The sequence below is a fragment of the Trichomycterus rosablanca genome, chromosome 8, assembly GCF_030014385.1.
Source record: "Trichomycterus rosablanca isolate fTriRos1 chromosome 8, fTriRos1.hap1, whole genome shotgun sequence".
Taxonomy (NCBI): domain Eukaryota; kingdom Metazoa; phylum Chordata; class Actinopteri; order Siluriformes; family Trichomycteridae; genus Trichomycterus; species Trichomycterus rosablanca.
The window spans coordinates 33513628-33536205 of record NC_085995.1 but is presented as its reverse complement, the minus strand read 5'-3'; the positions used below and the strand labels follow the sequence as shown (position 1 = coordinate 33536205).

The 22578-nt window shown below is 39.6% G+C and overlaps 1 protein-coding gene across 1 annotated transcript in view; it reads left to right on the top strand.

Moving 5' to 3' along the window:
• galnt18a (UDP-N-acetyl-alpha-D-galactosamine:polypeptide N-acetylgalactosaminyltransferase 18a) overlaps window positions 1-18082 on the top strand; it is a 97158-nt gene extending 79076 nt beyond the window's left edge. The window contains exons 8-11 of the mRNA XM_062999659.1: window positions 879-1016; window positions 2635-2730; window positions 11557-11721; window positions 17903-18082. Of these exons, the coding sequence (XP_062855729.1) occupies window positions 879-1016; window positions 2635-2730; window positions 11557-11721; window positions 17903-18082 (579 nt within the window). The remainder of the gene's footprint in view (window positions 1-878; window positions 1017-2634; window positions 2731-11556; window positions 11722-17902) is intronic.
• The last annotated feature ends 4496 nt before the right edge of the window (window positions 18083-22578 follow it).

The following is a 22578-nucleotide window of genomic DNA, read 5'->3' as shown; positions in this document are numbered from 1 at the left end:
ATTTTTTACAGGTACAAATTTTTTTACAGTACAGATTTTTTTACAGGTACAATTTTTTTTTTTTTACAGGTACTATTATTTTTACAGGCACAATTTTTTTTTTACAGTACAGTTTTTTTAAAGGTACAATTATTTTTTACAGGTACATTTTTTTTACAGGTACAACTATTTTATAGTACATATTTTTTTACAGGCACAAATTTTTTACAGGTACAAATTTTTTTTACAGTACAGATTTTTTTTTTAAGGTAAAAAATGTTTACAGTACAGTTTTTTTTACAGGTACAAATTAATTTTTTACAGGTACTTTTTTTACAGTACAGATTTTTTTTACAGATACAAATGTATTTTTACAGGTACAAATTTTTTTTTACAGTACAGCTTTATTTACAGCTACAATTTTTTTAACAGTAGTTTTTTTTACAGGTACGAATTGATTTTTTACAGGTAAATTTTTTTTACAGGTACACATTTTTTTTACAGGTACCAATTTATTTTTTACAGGTACAAAATTTCTTTTAAAGTACAGATTTTTTTTTTTTACAGTACAGATATTTTTACAGGTACAAATGTATTTTTTACAGTACAGATTTTTTAACAGGTACAAATTTTTTTTTACAGTACAGGTTTTTTTACAGATACAAAATTTCTTTTACAGTACAGATTTTTTTTTTACAGTGCAGATTTTTTTACAGGTACAAATGTATTTTTTACAGTACAGATTTTTTTGCAGGTGCAGAAGTTTTGCTACATATTTACCTCCATAGAACTCCTTTATACAATGCCCTACTGCGACATATCTGGCTGATTGAGAAATTACACAAATAAGCAGGTGTTATGTTTTATTATATTAATGGTAATAATGTGTGTGTTTATAGAACTCAGGAATCAATATTGGAGATATCAGCGATAGGAAGCTTCTAAGAGAGAGGCTGCAGTGTCGACCATTCCACTGGTTCCTGCAGAACATTTATTCAGAAATGAGAACGTACACTGACACCATCGCCTATGGTGTTGTAAGTACATCCTGTCATGCTTCTGTCATGTCATGTCTTACAGTGTGCATGATGAACCACAGCTTTGGTTAATTAATCGGTAATGCAGGACAGATTGCAGTTACAGGTTGCGTAGACCTTGTCATCTTTGTATATACAGTTCCAGTTATTTTTATTATTCAGAACTTAAAGATTTTGCTTTTAAGATGCAAATTAATTCTCATGTAAAGATAATGTTTTTGTAAGCACGCATTTTCCTATTAATTGCAGCATTTAGCTGGCAATTCAACTAGTTTATTGTATAATTATATAGCAAAACAAAGTGCCAGATTCATTTCTTTCTTAACGGTGAATGATAAAAACATTAGTAATAAAATTATATTCATCTCCTCAGGCAACCTCTATTAACATTTCTAATTGGTTCATTTTTAACAATCCGAGGCTGGTGGAGAAGTTTGCTAATTGCTGTTCTTTTATGGACCTGCATGATTAAGTGCTGTGTTGGGAGGAAAAAGCCTGTCTGAGCTACAGAGCTCTGAGGATGAAGTCGAGGCTGTTAACAGAACAAAGGAAATGGCTTCTGATTCATAATCTGTTCCTCCGTACCATTTGCTTTTTAATTAATATTTGCATAAATGATAACTTGAGGTTTGTATTTTACTAGGAACCTTAATTTTTAATCAGACACATTTTTGCAGTATAGAACAAAAAAACTATTAGTTTCAGGGCTGCTTGGATGGTGCAGTGGTAAAACTAAACACTGCTAGCCCAACAGTGCTGAGATCCCAATCTCTCAGGTTCAAATCTCAGCTCTGCTGTCAGCCAACTGGTTGTCTACACAGACCCACGATTGGCTGTGGGACTGAAGAGTATGAACAATGGCTGAACAATGGCTGAAGCAGGTTTCTGTTGGGGCAAGTGGGGTGTCTGTGTACCAGTTGATGTTGGTTGGTCATGAATGGCAGTGCATGGCTCTTTGCCAGTAATACTGCACTTTTTTTGAGACCCCGTAGGCAGGTGAAAAGAACTGATCAGTGGCTGCATGCATGTCAAAGGGGCCGTGCCAGCCTCAGCCCTCATCGATCAGGGGTGTAGGTAGCGACAGCAAAAAGAGAGAGATAAGCTCCAAATGGCAACGAATAAAGTTACTTTACTAGATTTTAAATATGCTAGTGAAATCAACGGAACATGCAAATACGAGGGATCTTCCAAAAGTTTCCGCACTTTTATATTTTGGTTGGAAACGGCGAGAGCGGGAGGAGTAGTAATCTGTCGTGTCTGAAAGACTGAGAGATGCTTATAGTCCGGATTTAGCACCATCTGATTTCCACCTTTTTGGATGCTCAAAGAAGCTTCAAGAGGAAGAAGATTTTCATGTGATGATGTGAAAGCAGCGGTGCATCAGTGGCTACGGGCTCAACCAAAAACATTTTTTGCTGATGGCATTAAAAAGTTGGTACGGCGCTGGGAAAAATGCATCAGAAGGTGATGATGTAAAAAAGTGGTGAAATGTATTTTTAAAATTCTTAATAAATAGAGTTTTAAAAGTGCAGAAACTTTTTGAAGAACCCTTAGATCTTGTGTAGCTGAAATTTTTTTAAGGCATTGTAAATTCTAATCTAATTGTCTGTTTGTGCAGCTGAAGAATAGTGTGAGACCAGATCTGTGCGTGGATCAGGGGCCAGACTCTGACAACATTCCCATTTTGTATTACTGCCATGGCATGACGCCTCAGGTGAGTGCCCACTCGAATCCTCCTGACCTGTCACTCACTGATATTTTCATCTGTCACTTCATTTAAAGTGTCTCTGTGTCAGTAGGGAGAAAAAGCTCACTTCAAAAAATACTATTAGTTCAGGTCTGGTGTTTGAGCTTAGGATAATAAACCAGAAACGACTGGTGAACACAGTGAAACAGAATGTGGTGAATGTGAATGTGAACAGACTAGGGCTGCCACTAACAACTGTTTTTCTATTGATTAATCTATAGACTATTTTACTGATTAGTCGATTAATCTAAACGATTTATTTTCCTCCAAGAAATTTAATTCAGAATCTCATTTAAGCTTCTTTTATTTTAACAACAAACTGTATGGCATAATAATATGGCACAAAACTAAATGTAAACAGGGTTTATGTCCATATTATCAAATTCTCAAGTGCTCCATATTAAACAAAGTGCAACATGTGTTTATGACATTCCGTACACAAAGCAATGTGCTTAAACTTGGCAAGTTAAGCCCAACATACAGTAACAACAGAATGAGCCCAGATATTAACCTACACGTTTACTCAAAACTTACTTCAAATTCTAAGCCATGTAAACAAAGTGATAATTGTTATGGCGCATTCACATGAGAAGCTTTTTGCGCTTTGAGCACCGCAGCAACCGAAAAAATTTAGTGCCCAATGCAGCGAAAGTGCATGGCGCGTGGGAATGTGCCCTAACTGAACTCGCTAAAAAATCTGGTATTCAGGACTGCTAAGGTGGCACAGCGGTAAGACACATGCTGGAACCAGAGCTGGGATCTCAAATACATCGCATCGAATCTCAGCTCTGCCTGTCGGCTAAGGCTGAGAGGTCACATGTACATTGATTGGCCTGTTGTTCAGATATGGGCGGGACTAAGCCGGATGGGGGTCTCTCTCTCATGACTGGTGCAATTATGACCTCTGCTGGCTGATTGATGGCGCCTGCACAGAGATGAGGAAAGAGTGCTCTCAGGGTGTGTCTCTCCGTACACAACACTGAGCTGAGCTGCACTGCACTCGTCAAAGTGTAGGTGATAAGATGCATACGGGATGCTGCCCACGTGTTGGAGGGGGGCGTGGGCTAGCTTCGTTCTCCTCAGTCAGAGCAGGGATCGGCATTGGTGGAGAGAAACCATGGCGCACTCGAGCAATTGGACGCCCTAAAAAGGGAGAAAAAGGGGAGAAAATGCATAAAGAAAAAAAAATCTGCTATTCCAAGATCTCCGCAAATAAGAAGCTTAATGAAACAATATAGAAGTAAAAATGTGCCCTAACTGAACTCGCTAAGAAATACAGTATTCCAAGATCTCGTGATTAAGAAGCTTAATGAAACAATATAGACATGCAACATCGTGCTAGTGCTGCTGTGTAGTACACAACAAGCAGTGCTGAGGGAAATCATATGAATGGTTATATGAATGGAGACGAAGGGATCATTTATAAACATAGTTTTAAAAACGATGCATCAATTTAAAATTCTGACGTGTCGCACTTTTAGCATTGGCGTCATTGATTAGGTCAACCAACTGCGGCAGAACAGACCAAGTGCATCGGGAGAAAAAAATTGAACCAGGCTGGCCAGATTCCATTTGCCCTGCTAGTTATTTTATAGAATTATCCCCGAAACCTCTTACCTTATTCCTTAACCATGCCAGTAATTAAATTAAAACATGGAAAAAAACATGACTTGACATGGTTAGCATTTAGTGATCCATGATTAATGTGGACCAGACAGAATCTGATTTTATACTTTACCTTGTCAGTTTGCAGTAGTTGCACAAGGTTTCTTTCCTTCAGGTTAAAATTCTCTTTTCACATTTGATGTCCACACTCATGTGATATTCCAAACTGCCCTGGGGCATCATTAGACCCAATTTAACTGCAGTTCATCACTGCAGTGACTGTGCAAAGTCAGCAGTTTCTTTCCATCAGGAGAAAATTAGCTTTTAATATTTAATATCCATATGAGTCGTCTTATTCAGTAAAGAGAATCTAAAAATCCCAACCTGCTCTTTTTTTTAATAATGAGTGACAACCCCAAAACTGAACTTTCTTAATCTTAATTCTGACCATATCTGACCATTCTGACTTCAATAATTGAATCGTATTCTTCGTTATGTTCAATACAAGGGTGGCATGGTGGCTAAGTGGGTAGCACTGTCGCCTCAAAACAAGAAGGTCCTGGGTTCGATTCCCAGGTGGGGTGGTCCGGGTCCTTTCTGTGTGGAGTTTGCATGTTCTCTCGGTGTCTGCGTGGGTTTACTCCGGCGTGTGTTTTTACTGCTGCGCCACCTGAGCGGCCTGAGCGCAGAGATTCTTAACTCCTCGGTTCGAAACTCGCCATTGCCACCGGTCGGTTGGGTGCCATCTAGCGGGCATAATTGACACTGCCTGCAGGGGGCCAGAATATGTGGGTGTAAGGACCCTGATTGGTAGATAGAGACGCCTGTGCAGAGTGCATCGGTGGAAAAGGGTTCCGTTAAGGGCTGCGCGCGGGTGGGAGGAGGCGTCAGCAGCAATATACCCTCCTCAACTGCAAAAAATTGGAAATCCCCAGCAGTGGAAGACAAATTGACTACGCTAAATTGGGAGAAAATGGGAGAAAAACGCATAAAATATATATATATAAAAAGTACATTTAGAAAATGATTGCTATATGTATATGTACGGCAGTAAACCTGACGAATTCATCATTCCAACTCAGTTTCTTTCTGGAACTCCATTGGGCTCCTTGTGCTGAATGTGTTATGCAGCTTGCTTCTGCATCAGCAAAAATTCACAGGAGAACATTTTCAAATCTGGAGCCATGGGAAGAGGTTTGCGAGGAGCATGAACTCGCAGTGGGAGATGAGGACACACATATTGCTGGATGTGAGATAAAAAATGCGTGTTTATAAGTTAGAGGAAAGGTTCCTCACATAATAAGAACAGATGCAGAGGTGATACGTAAACACACTTTTCATGTATTTTAAATTTTGTTTACATATGCTTCATAGCCAAAATTATGTGGACAGCCCTTTCGAATGCTAGGTGTATCAGCCACACCTATTGCTAAAAGAAAAAGTTGGGACAGTATGAAAAATGCAAATAATAAAAAACCACAGAGTTTCTTACATTTACTTTAACTTTTATTTGATTGCAGACAGGATGAACCTCAGATATTTCATGTTTTGTCTGATCAACTTCATTTCATTTATTAATAAACATCCATTCCTGCATTTCAGGCCTGCAACACGTTCAAAAAAAAGTTGGGACAGGGGGCAATTTAGGGCTAGTAATGAGGTAAAAAAAACTAAATAATTATGTGATTCCAAAAGGTGATGTAAACAGGTGATTGTAATCATGGTTTGGTATAAAAGCAGCATACAGGAAAGGCTGAGTCTTTGATGAGTAAAGATGATCAGAGGATCTCCAGTTTGTCAACAAATGTGTGAGAAAATGATTGAAATGTTTATAAACAATGAACCTCAAAGAAAGATTGGAAGGGATTTGCATATTCTTCCCTCTACAGTGCATAATATCATTAAACGATTCAAGGAAGCGGAATTTCAGTGTATAAAGGCCAAGGGCGCAAGCTTAAGCTGAACGCTCGTGATCTTTGATCCCTCAGACGGCACTGCATCAAGAACTGCCACTCAGCAATAGCTGATATAACCACATGGTCAATGGATTACTTTGGCAAACCTTTGTCAAGCACTACAATACAGAGTTACATGCACAAATGCTACTTAAAACTTTACCATGCGAAAAAGTCTTATGTTAACCATGTCCAGAAGCGGCGTCGACCTCTCTGGGCTCGGAGGCATCTAGGATGGACCATCACACAGTGAAAACGTGTATTGTGGTCAGATGAATCAGCATTTCATGTGTTTGCAGGAAGAATGGGACAAAATAAAAGCCAAAACACTAAATCACTTGGTATCCTCGGTGTCAAAACGTCTTTTAAGTGTGGTAAAAAGGAATGGCAACATTACAAAGTGGTAAATGTTTTACGTTAATGTGTTGCAGGTCTGAAATGAAGGAATGGATGTTTATTAGTAAATGAAATTAAGTTGACCAGACAAAACATAAAATATCTCAGGTTCATCCTGTCTGCAATCAAATAAAAGTCAAAGTAACTAAGAAACTCTCTGTTTTTTTTATTATTTGCATTTATATTATGCTATCCCTGCTTTTTCTGATTTGGGGTTGTAAAAAAAAACAGTACCCAGAGAAAACCCAGATAGGCACAGTCCATAAATAACATACCTATCTCTTGAAGGCAAAGTTTAAACCCAGGCACCCAGGGAGTAGATTTGAGTGAATGCAGTGTTTGTAGATGTTGAGATGTGGTATGATAGAAGATCAGGCCTGCAGAAATGAAACAGAAATGATCTTGTTCCTGTGCAGCTCTCTAGTATTGATACATAATAAAGATGGATGCTTAGAACCACCACTGTTGTTTACAGAAGATGTCCCAACACCAGCTATTTACTGCAGTATTTCTGCTGAAACTTAATTTTGTTCCCAGTGGGTGCAGAATATATACACCAGAAGGAAAAACTTTTACTGGTGAACTACATTTGCATTTGCATTGCAACCCTATTAAACTTCTGAACTTGTAATCCAAAAGCAGTCCCTGACCTCACGAATAAATATGTTAAATACACAGTGATCTGAATGAGAAGCAGTTTGACCAGTAGTTATGGGTAGGGCAGTGGCGATTTCTCTAAGACTGCAAGGGAAGCTCAGCTTCCCCTAAAATGTCAAAAATTAAATAGTCAAATATGTACAGTTGTGTTAACATTTCATTGACTAGAAATGCGTTATAACACGTTCATCTCGAAGACGAGTTCGTTCAGAATCAGCTACTTATCACAAATCGACTGACTCAATTTTGTTAACTTCTCATACATTCCCGGAGCATCAATGCATTTGCCCATAGAAGCTGAGCGTCAATTCACTTCAACGGGACTGCATGGAACGGTTTTTTTCATTGCTTCGAAACTCGCCGGTTATTGGATAAATGCCACGATTTCGTCCCGCCCCCGGACGCTGAGCATCTCTGGGGGTGAATGGAGCTGTGGGCGGGTCTGGACGCGGAGCTTCTGCAAGATGATTGGAGGATCAGTCGAAAGGCTGAATCCCGTTTTGATTGACAGCTATTTTGAGATCTACACGTCACTTAATCACTGGGAGCTTCAGTCCCATCGCGGATTTTGCGAGTGAAGTCGAAAGACAAACTGCAACCCATTTCTTGGTATTTGCTTGGTGAAATTACTTGACCATTTCCATTGTTCATTGTGTAAATAAAACACACTCATAGTATTTGTTTCAGTTTAACATAATTTTAACATTTCCTTGTTCGAGTTCAGGCCATTTTCTTGAAAAGGAACGGAGGGCAGAATTTATGTATAAATAAATGTACAAATTTTATGATGTAAGCCGACAATGAGCTTCCCCTCTTTGAAAGACCAGCAGCCGCCACTGGGGTAGGGCGTGTACATTATTGACTAGATGTGACATGTGAAAAGGCGAGATCTACAAAGAAGGATTAAAGAAATGCAAGAATGCATATGCAATGTTTGGCAGCTGTAATAAACCAGCGTAAACATTAAATCAACCCAAACCCGAGACATTTTTAGCAGTTTTAGAAATCCTGTCCGGACACATTCCCAAAAAGTGTCTTGCACTCGGGGTCCTTTAAAATTAGAACGTGACTGCAGTGTACCTGAAGGCATAATCTGTTTCTAGAGACACGACGATCAATACGGTCTCAGGCGGAGAGCTCTCCGGGAACTGTGTTGCATTTGATAATGAAACGTAGTGCCTAATATGGATTTTATGGAACAAAATCCACAGATGTGGTTTCCTTGCAGATTCTTGCTGACATCTGGTTTCCAAAAATCATTAAAAGACTATTTTCAGACAGCAGCTCTCTCAAAGTTATGATGAACTAAACACTGTATTTTTTTCCCCAATTTTTGGGTCAGCAATGTCTGCTGATACTAAATTCAAAACCAGACTTGATATTTTAGATGGCATAATGTATTAAGTACAACTCATGGCCAAAAGTGTGTGGACATCAGACTATGAGCTGGATGGACATCCATTTTTTTTTCATATGTTCCAATATGGACCCCCCTGGATATTTGTTTCTGCAACAGCCTCCACTCTTCCACGCGGTTGTGGAATGTTCCTGTGGTCATTTGTGCAAATTTCGTCAAAAGATCAATTCAGAAATCAGGCTCCAATATCAGACAAGCTCACAATCAACATTCCTTCCAAACTTATCAACACATGTATTTATGAACCTTTGCTTTGTGCCCAGTAATACAGTCATACTGGAACTGGAAAGGGCCTTTCCCAACCTGTTGCCACAAATTTTGAAACATATATACATGTATGACATACCTACACTCAATAATCAGAACAGTTGTTCACATACTTTTGGCCATCTAATGCAGGGTTTTTTAAACTTTTTTTCAAGTGACCTGCATTTAGTCCTGGATTTTTACCACAAACCCAGGGAACACAAACAATGCATTAAAACAAAACACAAAACAAAATATTGTTAATTAATAAAAATGGTGGGCCGCTCAGGTGGCGCAGCAGTAAAAACACACGCTAGCACACCAGAGCTGGGATCTCGAATACAATGTATTGCGTCTAAGCTCTGTCTGCCGGCTGGGCTGAGCGGCCACATGAACAACGATTGGCCTGTTGTTCACATGGGCGGAGTATTAAGCTGGATAGGGACTCTCTCATGACTAATGCAACTACGACCTCTGCTGGCTGATTGATGGCGCCTGCACAGAGACGGGGAGAAAGTGCGGATCAGGGTGTGTCTGTCCGAACACAGAGCTGATCCACAGCTGATCTCGTCTAAAAAGTCGGGAGAAAAAGGGGGAAAATGCATAAACAAAATTTTTAAAAAAAATAATATAAAAATGGTAGTAATCTGGTCCCACTGTGATTTACAAGATATAAAGTCTGCACAAGGGAGCGTTCGTGTACAAGTTCATTTTGTGTTTATGTGACTGTTAAAATTACTTTTTTTTCGGCGACCCATTTTTTTGGCTCGTGTCCCACCCAATGGGGTCTGATCTCGTGTGATCTAGTGTACAAGGTTTTCTAGTCAGCCAGTTAACTTCACACCCAATGTACTAAAATGCACAAATATCAAATGCACATGAGTCATCCTCATGACTAAGTGTAAGCCTCGTTGGATTATTTTTATTAAACAAGTAATAGGTTCGGTTAGGAAATATAGTAGTATAAAATAAATACAGTTGTCTGTAGGTACAAAGGACATAAAAGTGGTCTCTCTGTCAAGGTCAGGAAAAAACCCAAACTGTCATCCTATATTAAAGAAATTTTTTTTGATTGTCAGATACCACCAGTAATACAAGAACCAGCAAAAAAAGGTCTGCCATGAGTTAGATGCCACCATCCAGCTCAAAGGCTTAGAGGCTGTTAGAAACCTGTGCTTCCAAATCATTACAGAAAGCTTGACTGACATTCGTTACTGATCACATGGACTCAAGAGCATCCTTTCACTTAGCATTAAAGCATTAATTCAAGCATTTCTGATCGGCCACTCAGGTGACGAAGTGGTAAAACATGGTAGTGCACCAGAGCTGACATTTTGAACTCGTCGGTTCGAATCTCAGCTCTGCCATCCTGCTGGTCTGGGCAGCTACATGAACATTGGCTGTTGTTCACACAGGGTGGGAAGCCGGACCAGGGTTCCTCATAACTGTGTGAATTACGACCTCTGCTGGCTGATTGATGGCACCTGCGCAGAGTCAAGGAATAATGCATTGATCAGGGTGTGGCCTCGTGCAGGTGAAAAGATGCAGTCGGCTCTTGCACACGTGTCGAAGGGGGCGTGTGTCAGTCTCGCTCACCTCAATCAGAAGTAGGGATTAGCATCAGTAGAGAGGAAGCGTAATGCAATCGGGTGATTGGATACGACTAGATTGGGAGGAAAATTTAGGGGAAAATGCAAAAGAACATTTTTTTTTATATTTCTTTACGCATTTTCTCCAATTTTTTTTCTCCCTTTTTTTAGCGCGTCCAATTGCGCGATTGCGTCATGCTTCCTCTCCACCAATGCCGATCTCTGCTCTGATTGAGGAGAACGAAGCTGACCCACACCCCCTCCGACACGTAGGCATCATGCCGTATGCATCTTATCACCTACACTTTGACAAGTGCAGTGCAGCTTAGCGTTGTGTACGGAGAGACACACCCTAAGAGCACACTCATCTCTGTGCAGGCGCCACTAATCAGCCAGCAGAGTCGTAATTGCACCAGTCATGAGAGAGAGACCCCATCCGACTTAGTCCCTCCCATCTGAACAACAGGCCAATTGTTGTTCATGTGGCCGCTCAGCCTCAGCCGGCAGGCAGAGATTCGATACGATGTATTCGAGATCCCAGCTCTGGTTCCAGCGCGTGTTCTTACCGCTGCGCCACCTGAGCGGCTTGTTTTTCTATTTATCATATCATTGCCACAAAACCCTCTAATGATCCATTTATTCAAACCCATAGCAGCTTTCCTCATTAGTTCCAGCATATGATTTGTTAAAGATTTTTGAAGGAAATGAATAATTAAATGAAGAATGTATTCTTATGTTCTGTAAGACAAAAAGTAATTAGATAAATACATTTAAAAAGCTGTCTTTTGTTAACTGTAGGTTGTCTTTTTCATAATCATCTTACTTTTACACACTTCTCAAAAGAATTAAGAATGTCTTCTTTTTTGCAACCGGCATTTTCCTTCTTTGTGTATTACTCACTATTTTTAACTCCTTTTTATGATTTCAGAATGTGTACTACACCAGCTTTGGGCAGTTACAATTGGGTGTGTTGAGTCCAACTATAGATGACAATGATAACAAGTGCCTGGTGGATGTGAACGGACGCCCACGACTGCTGGAATGCAGCTACGCTCGAAACAAGCACATGAAGCTCTCCTGGTTCTTTACTCAGGTTTACTCACAACCCACAATTTTCTACATCCTACACATTACAAACCACTGCAGTGTCATGTAACTGCAATATTACGAAGACTAATGAGACGTTAAGCTGGGACAGGTTACTGATTTATTTTTGATTATTAAGGATAGCATGATAGCATAGCTGTGAGATGAATAAACAAAATTGATCATTATATCCGTCTGTTAACCAAAAACTCCAGTCTTGGTTTAACAACACTGAGTTTGTAGGCAAATGCTAGTGGCTACTGGCATGTTCTGCTGGACACTAAAAATAGCAACATGATATCTGACAGTACTTTGACAGTCCACAGATAAGCTGTTTTAAAATACTATTAAAGAATGTAGAATTTAGGATGGCAATGTGTGTAACAAAATGCTAAGTTTACAGTTTTATAAGATTTACAAGACTCTAGACAATTAAATATTCCTACAATTCAAAGTAAATTTGAATTTGAAAATTGGTGGATCATTCTCAGCACTGCAGTGACACTGACATGGTGGTGGTGTGTTAGTGTGTGTGTTGTGCTGGTATGAGTGGATCAGACACAGCAGCACTGATGGAGTTTTTAAACACCTCACTATCCCTGCTGGACTGAGAATAGTCCACAAACCAAAAATATCCAGCCAACAGCGCCCCATGGGCAGCATCCTGTGACCACTGATGAAGGTCTCGAAGATGACCAACTCAAACAGCAGCAATAGATGAGCGATCGTCTCTGACTTTACATCTACAAGGTGAAGCCACTAGGTAGGAGTGTCTAATAGAGTGGACAGTGAGTGGACACGGTATTTAAAAACTCCAGCAGCACTGCTGTGTCTGATCCACTCATACCAGCACAACACACACTAACACACCACCACCATGTCAGTGTCACTGCAGTGCTGAGAATCATCCACCACCCAAATAATACCTGCTCTGTGGTGGTCCTGTGGGGGTCCTGACCACTGAAGAACAGAGTGAAAGCAGGTTAAAAAGGTATGTAGAGAAACAGATTGACTACAGTCAGTAATTGGAGAACTACAAAGTGCTTCTATATGGTAAGTGGAGCTGATAAAATGGACAGTGAGTGTAGAAACAAGGAGGTGGTTTTAACGTTATGGCTGATCTGTGTATATATATATATATATATATATATATATATATATATATCACCATTACAAATTGACACCGTCACACTCTCTAAATGGCTGCATACTTCTTGGCTCCAAATTCCTCTGCTCTGTTTTTTATCTATGTGATAAAAACAATTTTCACATGCAAATGGATTATGTAAATGTTGTTTTGATAGGGCTATAATAAACCAATTCTGATGGGTCTAAGACAATTAATAGCTGAGATTAACCTGGGATTGTTTCTAATGGAAGTCCAAATAAGAGTGACACCTAATTGAGAGACAGGACAAAATACACTAACCAATGTAGTTAATATTAAGTGTTTACGCTATATAAACACTAGGAAGTGGTTTGTGAATCAATGTACGTTTTTTTGTAGTTTTTAATTGTTTTGGCATTTGTGCAGTGAATGAATTTAAGCAGACAACTGATTCAGTATTTTATTAGGTAGAATGTTAAAAAAAAAATACAGCGCCTCATGGGCAGCGTCCTGTGACCACTGATGAAGGTCTCAAAGATGACCAACTCAAACAGCAGCAATAGATGAGCGATCGTCTCTGACTTTACATTTACAAGGTGGACCAACTAGGTAGGAGTGTCTAATAGAGTGCACAGTGAGTGGACATGGTATTTAAAAACTCCAGCAGCACTGCTGTGTCTGATCCAGTCATACCAGCACAACACACACTAACACACCACCACCATGTCAGTGTCACTGCAGTGCTGAGAATGATCCACCACCTAAATAATACCTATTCTGTGGTGGTCTTGTGGGGGTCCTGACTATTAAAGAACGGGGTGAAAGCAGGCTAAAATTAGTATGTAGAGAAATAGATGGACCACAGTCAGTAATTGTAGAACTACAAAGTGCTTCTATATGGTAAGTGGAGCTGATAAAATGGACAGTGAGTGTAGAAACAAGGAGGTGGTTTAAATGTTATGGCTGATCAGTGTACAGTATATTTAAACAGTATCTTAGGAAGATTCATGGCCAAGTACTCCAGCTCTTCTCATTTTATGTACTTTTTGGATCTTAGTAAATTAAATGCTACAAATCATAGTTTATACTCCCAACTGATTAATTTTATCAGTCTAAAAATGTATGAGGCTACTATAGGTGTTAGAATGTAAATAATCATCCTTTGCGATCCTCTGCAGTCGTTATTTTTATTCAAGAGGGTCATCAGCACCCGCTTCACGTTAAAGGCCATTATTCTTCACTAGCCTGCTGCCTCATTAAACTTTACTATTCCCCAAGCTGCCTCATTATTAAACCAATGCCTTTGTAAATCATATTAAATGTCAAAATTTGGTTCTGTCAGAGGTTTGTAAGACCTCCTTCAAGTTTTGGACATTATTCATTTGGTAGAGCTGGCTGTCATGATGTGTACCATGTGTAAACGTTTACGTCAAGAATAAAGCACATGACCGGCTCGGCTCGGATGTGCGATATACTTTAAGTGCTTAGAAATCCACTGTGAGAATGCATTTGCTCTCTGTACAGACTGGCTGTAATTAAATTCCCACTCCTGAGCACTGCAGACATCTCAATTTCCTTTTCTCGCCACACTCATCTTGTACCTTTCAGCAGCTCGGGCAGAATGCATAGTTTCATTATTCGAAAATTAGCATGCCAGTCAGTTTGTGTCAGCAGGTGTCACCTCAAGAGTGTCTGCCATAGATCTGGATATTACACACATGTATGGCATCACTGTAAGAGCCTTGAAGTGATTGGCAGTTCAGTCAAAATACTAAATCAAGGCATGTCAGCAGGCCCACGGGACTTTGTTGTTTAAATGTGCCAAATGTGCTGCTTTTCGGGAGTCAGATCCTCTGTGGTCTGTGTTCCAGACTGTGAATTACTGTAGTGAATAGGTTTTTGAACTCATGGAAATGACTGCAAGATGAACTGGAATTAGTTTGGGTCTGCGCCATGTCCTTCTGTGCTCTGAGATCTGCATGGTTGATTCAGGCAGCTTGACAAATGCACCATTTTACATTTACATTTTCAGCATTTAGCAGATGCTTTTATCCAAAGCGACATTATACAGTCTAAGCAATTTAGGGTTAAGGGCCTTACTCAAGAGCCCAACAGTGGCAACCTGGCAGTGGTGGGGTTTGAACCAGCAACCCTCTGCTTACTAGTCCAGTACCTTAACCACTAGGCTACAACTGCACCAGAAGAATGCAAACATGTTCAAAATTGCAGAGACCAAAAACATCCACATCTACTTGTTGAACATGTCATTTTATTACCATGAGCAATCATACTGAGACCACATGAGCACTAATGAATTCATGCTCTGTTTTTGACAGTAAACCTGGTTCACAGTCAGATTTCCAATTCATTCCAAATGCTTTGTGCAGGCTAGTCATTTTATTTATTTATTTATTTTTATATTTAGTTTTTATGCATTTTCTCCCCCTTCTTCTCCCGACGTTTTGGTGCATCCAATTGCCCGATTGCGTCACGCTTCCTCTCCACTAATGCCGACCCCCACTCTGATTTGAGGAGAACGAAGCTAACCCACGCCCCCTCTGACACGTGGGCAGCAGCTGTATGCATTTTGTCACCCACACTAGGCGAGTGCATATATGCGAATCAGCCTTGTGTATGGTGAGACACACCCTGATCCGCACTCTTTCCCCACCTCTGTGCAGGCGCCATCAATCAGCCAGCAGAGGTCGTAATGCATCAGTTACGAGGAGTCCCTATCTGACTTCATACCCCACCCCTATTTGAACAACAGACCAATCGTTGTTCATGTGGCTTCCCAGCCCAGCTGGATGGCAGTGCTGAGACTCGATGCGATTAATTCGAAATCCCAGCTCTGGTGCACTAACATGTGTTTTTACCGCTGCACCACCTGAGAGGCTGCTAGTCAATTTATTAACTCTGCAATTCTTTTTGTATTCTCCCGGTCTGCAAATCAGGGTCCTTGCACAGCATTTGAGAACTGCTAAAGGCACTGCCAATTGCGCTCACTAGATGGTGCCCAGCTGACTGGTAGCAGAGCCGAGATTCGAACCAGAATTCAGAATCATGTCTCGGTATAAAGAGTAGAGGAGTATCCTCACATAAACACATTTGGCTGAAAAAAATCCAATACCTGGCAACTTTGTGAAGTGCCGTCAACCAACGCGAGGTGACTAGCGCCAGTGCCCTCTGCTGTTTAAAGTGAATATCGAGCCATCTTAATGAACATGTGCACCGATTTTTAACTGTCTTCTGGTGCATCATTACATCCCTAGTTATAATAAAATTGGATAGCAAACAGTAAAAAAATTTTGACTGAAAAACAGTAACAGTAACAGCAAACAGTAACATTTATCAAATATGACTGAATAAAATTAGGAGTTTAAGACCTTGTTCAGGGGCCCAATGGTGCAGCTTTTACCAACAACCGTTGAGTAGTATTCCAGTACTGTAATCATTAAGCTACCTCTGCCCTGTAAGATAGTGTTTTTCATAAAGTCTGAAACCTAGAACATGTCACTTTCTAGCTGTGAAGCAAGAAAAAAATCCATAGCATTTCACTTTGGCTTAAATAATATTTGGTCTACTCGAGCTGTTGAGAGCGTACACCACTACATTAGCAAAGACTCTTAACATAGCCGTTTATAGGCACTTACATCCCATCAGTATGCTCTCTCGAGACATCCTTCAGCGAGAAGTCGGCTCTGTCCCTGACATCTGCTCTTACAAATAAGAGCTATACCAAGCCAAATATTACAATTTATTTCCACTTAAACTGAGTGGCCCTACGAATACAGAACATCCCCAGACAAGCATTCATTTTACACTACACTTTACAGCTGACACAATGTATTTGAAATGTAAAGGCCTTCTGCTATCCATCAAGCCCAGACATTTCTGTCAGACTGACAGCTTTAAAAAAAAATTTAAGTTGTTACTGTAGTGAGTTTTGCAGCCAACAGATGAATGTTAAACACAACGTGCTTTAGGTCCCAAAGGTCTTGTTGTGTTGACTTCTGTGACCTACCACATTAATTCTGAGCTAATGATGGTCCTGCATGTTTCCACTTAACTGCACTTATTGACTGGGACAGCTCGAGCAGGCAGAAAGTAAATAAATTACTAAATATAAACACACCGTCCTCAAGATTTTCCACAAATTTTTAGTTACATACTTAAATTAGATAATATTTCTACTACAGAAAATAATCTACCAGAAGGCTCTAGAGTTTGTTACAGAGCATATATTGATCAGCCATAACATTAAAACCACCTCCTTGTTTCTACACTCACTGTCCATTTTATCAGCTCCGCCTACCATTTAAAAGCACTTTGTAGTTCTACAATTACTCACTGTAGTCCATCTGCCTGCTTTGTTAGCCCCCTTTCATGCTGTTCTTCAATGGTCAGGACTCTCCCAGGACCACTACAGAGCAGGGTGGATAGAAGATTTGGGTGGTGGGTCATTCTCAGCACTGCAGTGACACTGGCATGGTGGTGGTGTGTTAGTGTGTGTTGTGCTGGTATGAGTGGATAAGACAGCAGTGCTGCTTACACCTCACTGTCACTGCTGGACTGACAATAGTCCCCCAACCAAAAATATCCAGCCAACATGTGACCACTAATGAGGGTCTCAAAGATGACCAACTCAAACAGCAGCAGTAGATGAGCGATCATCTCTGACTTTACATCTACAAGGTAAAGCAGGTAGGAGTGTCTAATAGAGTGGACATTGAGTGGACACAGTATTTAAAAACTCCAGCAGCGCTGCTGTGTCTGACACAGCACAACGCACACTAACACACAACCACCATGTAATTGTCACTGCAGTGCTGAGAATGATCCATGTAGTGGTCCTGTGGGGGTCCTGACCATTGAAGAACAGAGTGAAAGCAGGTAATAAAAAGTATGTAGAGAAATAGATGGACTACAGTCAGTAGTTGTAGAACTACAAAGTGCTTCTATATGGTAAGTGGAGCTGATAAAATGGACAGTGAGTGTAGAAACAAGGATTTGGTCATAATGTTATGCCTGATCAGTGTATGTGGAAAACTCATGTTTTGTCGTTCTGTCTTTCTCATAGGGAGCTTCCATCCAGAACATCGAGTCAAAGCGCTGTCTTGAGCTCATCAAAAGCAAGGATGTGGAGGTTGGCTATCAGCTTGCTCTACAGACCTGCACAGACCAAAAATGGACGATTACGAACATACTCCCTGGCAGCTTTGAGGCCGTCCAGCCCAAACGAAGCTTTACAGTAAACTAATATTTTAAAACATAAACTTTATCCCTTTAAATACAAAGGCTCAGTTTAGACGGATGCAGTGAAATTAAGATTAACAGTAAAAGGATACAAATGCAGACATGGTCAGTATGATTCAAATGTGTGTAAACCATAAATATACGTATTAAAAGAACTACAAGGCTGTAGGGCTGTGCGATGTGACAAAAAAGTCATCTCGATATGCTTTTGAGAAGTGGCATATACGATACGATATAATGTAAAGTACAATAGCAGGCCACTGCTCGTATTTTAGCTTATTTTAAGTTATCTTAAATACATAAAATACTGTAGTTCTGATGCATTCTGACAGAATTACAGTGTTCATATTTTTTATTATTACAAGGCTGTATTTATATTCATATTGACAATATTAAACAAACCAGCAGAATCTCACAGTCACATTTATGCTGTCCAATTTACTTCAAATAAATGAGCATCAAAAAATCCCGCAAACGTTTAATATTTGATAATGCTTTGCTATCATGGCAAAATAAAAGCCCACGGTAAACAGCAGCACTGCGACCCAGATTAACCACACAGCAGCATAAAATCATTACCACTGCTTACCTGAGCTTCTCTTCTTCAAATTGAGACCAAATCTATATCCATGTGTTGTTCCATTAGGAATATAATCCACTTTTTGTCTTCTTGAAGGCCATCTTGTATGTTTTCAGAATATTTCCAGAATATATGAATCCATTTCCAACTGTGTTTGTCCGTCTAACTAATAAAAATTGTTTTAGATCATTTATTCTCTCGGCTTTAGCGGTAAAAGGCTAAAACTGGTAATTCGTTAACTAAACTGTCACTTATACAACAACCAGTGAAGAGAGAGATTAAAATTCCGTCCAAAATCTGAATTCTGAATCTCTGCTTGGTTTATACATCTGAATCTCTTTAACAAATGAACTGATTCATGGAGTTGTTTACACAAAACGAATAAATCTTCACCATAGATAAGAGCACAGCTCCCTGATTCGATTCCAGTGAATAATTTGTTTGAAAAGAGTCATTTCTGACTCGTTGACTCAGTGATTCAGTTTGCATGTGTGTGCGTGCACGCGCCCACCCGCTCTGCGCAGCGCTTTTGTGCTGTTTTAAATGTTTTCAAATGGTAACCTGTGTATCTCAGGCGTGCTCGATATATCAAATATGGTCATTTTCAACATCGTGTAAAAAGTAATATCGGGTGCCCAGGTGGCGCAGCGGGATATTCTGCTTGCACACCAGCACCGAGTTTCTGAACTCCTCGGTTCGAAACTCGGTGTTGCCACCGGTCGGCTGGGCACCATCTAGCGGGCATAATTGGCAGTGCCTGCAGCAGATACTAATTGGCCACCGTATCTGCAGGGTGGGGACCGGATTATGTGTGGGTGGGTGGGTCTTCATACGCTGTGTAAGGACCCTGATTGGCGGAAGAGACGCCTGTGCAGAATGCAGGGGCGAGAAGAGGAGGGCTGTACACGTGTCGGAAGAGGCGTGTACAGCGACGTGCTCTCCTCGGATGCAATCGGGTATCTGTCAGCAGCGGAAGACAAAAATTGAGTGTACTAAATCGGGAGGAAAACGGGGAGAAAATGCATTTTTTTTTTTTAATTATTAATTAAAAAGTAATATCGAATATATCGATATTTGCGATATACCGCCCAGCCCTACAAGGCTGTAAAAATCCTCTTTTCAATTGCCTCATCACAGCTGTGATTATCTACTCTAGATATGGCAGGTTCACAGTAACACATTACTTCAAATGTTCTGCTGGTTTTATATAAGTTATGCAAAGTAACAAAGTGTAACAAAGAAAACACTGGATTGTTTTAAAAATTAAGAAGAATTTATTTCTGCCACCAGAAATGTACAAACTCCAAACAAACCCTATTTATTAAGAATTTGGAACATGTAGTATGTAAAATGCAATAAAAACATGAAGTTTTAACTTCAAATAAAAGGTGTTCAGTGTTTCAGTGACTGTTTTAATACCTGCAACATGCTCAAATAAAACTGGGACATTGCATGTTTCCAGCTGTGTTACAGCACATTTTCTATCAATGCCATCCATTTGATAATCTGTGGTGGTATGACAACATCAAGTGGCACCATTTACCATGTTTTGCTTCCACACACAGTAGCAAAGCAGATTATAGATGTGAGTATAGACAGACTGGTATAGACAGACCTCATGTAGTGTTTAAATATGTATATCTATGGTGAAAACACATATAATTGTTTTTTGATAAGTTATATATACATAATACATAGTATATTTACAGTTGTGTCTCCTCACTGAAATACATCAAAACAATGTTGATTTAAAGTGAGTTAAAGGGGCTGATTTAGTGGTACATTTAAAGACTGGATTAACGGTTTTGATATTTTTGCTACTGTGTAGCAGGTGTTTGCAATGTTTTCATATTTATTCTTTTTTCCTCACATGTCTCAGGTCTGTGGCGTTTGCATGAGCTGTGTTCTTGACAAATGGGAACCGGAAAATAACAGACTTGGCTCCTCTTAGAGCATCTCTGCTTATTTAGATGTTTTCAGTCTTAAAAATGGACAGTAAGCTAGTACTTGGTATTGCAATTATATACATACTGTATATACCTGTATATATAACTCACAAAATAACCTTTTTCGCTGCAACGAGACGCTGCTCCAACCTGGGGGTGATTGGAGACATTAACCCCCGTAAAAAAGTAGTATTTTCATTGCTGATGATGTGATCTCTAATTATTTATTCTTTCTGTGTGGCCCAGTAATAAATGACCCAAGGACCGGTACCGGTCTGTGGCCCAGTGGTTGAGGACCACCGATTTAAATCACAAGACTGCCATGGTGTACGTCATGTTACCTTTGACCTCAATTGTATTGAGTATTAAAAATAGTCCCAAAGTATTAATGAATTAAGCAACAATTGTATTGACATTTATTTTTTTACTTTGAAAAAATGTCCAGTTCCCACTTGGACATGAACACAGCATTCTGATACATTTAAGTTATGCAGTTTAATGTCAGCAAATGCTAATATTTTACAAATGTCCATATTATTTCTAAGGATTTTTCATAATAAAATGTTTAAAGGAAACACAGTGGTTGTATTTTTGGAGTATAGACCTTCATGAAAACTTTTATAAGCAGTAAGTTCAAATAAAATATAAATAATTAACCAACCATAGAGGACTTTTAGGCCTTAAAAGGAATGTTACAATAAGTGAAGATTAAAGATCCTATTTAAGAATGCAGACAAAGTCATTTTGTGCTCACTGAGAACAGCAACCTCATCCCAGTGGCCTATTTTCTCTCAGGGACAAAAAAAATCAACCACATTAATCAAAAGTGCTTGATGGTTTGGATACCTAATGCAGCCTGCTTTCCCCAAGCACAGCCTGGCATAAAGATCATTTAAGAAAGGAAAGCAGTGAAATGACTTTGAGCGCTGTCTCTTAAAGTTAAGATGAGCTTTGGGCAGTCAGGGCCCAGAACATTTAACTCTTTAGTTTCACCTTAATCACTGTAATCCAAAATGTGTCCAAAATGCAAAAATGTGTGTGTGTGTGTCTGTGTCTGTGTCTGTGTGTGTGTGTGTGTGTGTGTGTTGTGTCAAGTTGTGTTTAGATGAAATTTCTGGCCAGTGTTTAACTGATAATAGTACTGATGCCTAATTTTGTGTTGTAAATATAAATATATATAAATATAAATATATATTATATATATATATATACAGTATATATACTGTATATATATATATATATATATATATATATATATATATATATATATATATATATACACTGATTAGCCATAACATTAAAACCACTTCCTTGTTTCTACCCTCACTGTCCATTTTATCATCTCCACTTACCATATAGAAGCACTTTAGTTCTACAATTACTGACGGAATTTGTAGTCCATCTGTTTCTGTACATACTTATTTTTGCCTGCTTTCACCCTGTTCCTTAATGGTCAGGACCACCACAGAGCAGGTATTATTTGGGCGGTGGATGACTGGGTGGTGTGTTGTGCTGGTATGAGTGGATCAGACACAGCAATGCTGCTGGAGTTTTAAACACCTCACTGTCACTGCTGGACTGAGAATAGTCCACCAACCAAAAATATCCAGCCAACAGCACCCTGTGGGCAGCATCTTGTGACCACTGATGAAGGTCTAGAAGATGACCAACTCAAACAGCAGCAATAGATGAGCGATCGTCTCTGACTTTACATCTACAAGGTGGACCAGTTAGGTAGAAGTGTCTAATAGAGTGGACATTGAGTGGACAGAGAAACAGATGGACTACACTCAGTAATTATAGAACTACAAAGTGCTTCTTTATGGTAAGTGGAGCTGATAAAATGGACAGTGAGTGTAGAAACAAACAAGGAGGTGGTTTTAATGTTATGGCTGATTGGTGTGTATCTGCACACAATTTTTGTTATAGGCTATTTTGGAAATTAATGACCAACAAGCTTATGGTGCATTGTTT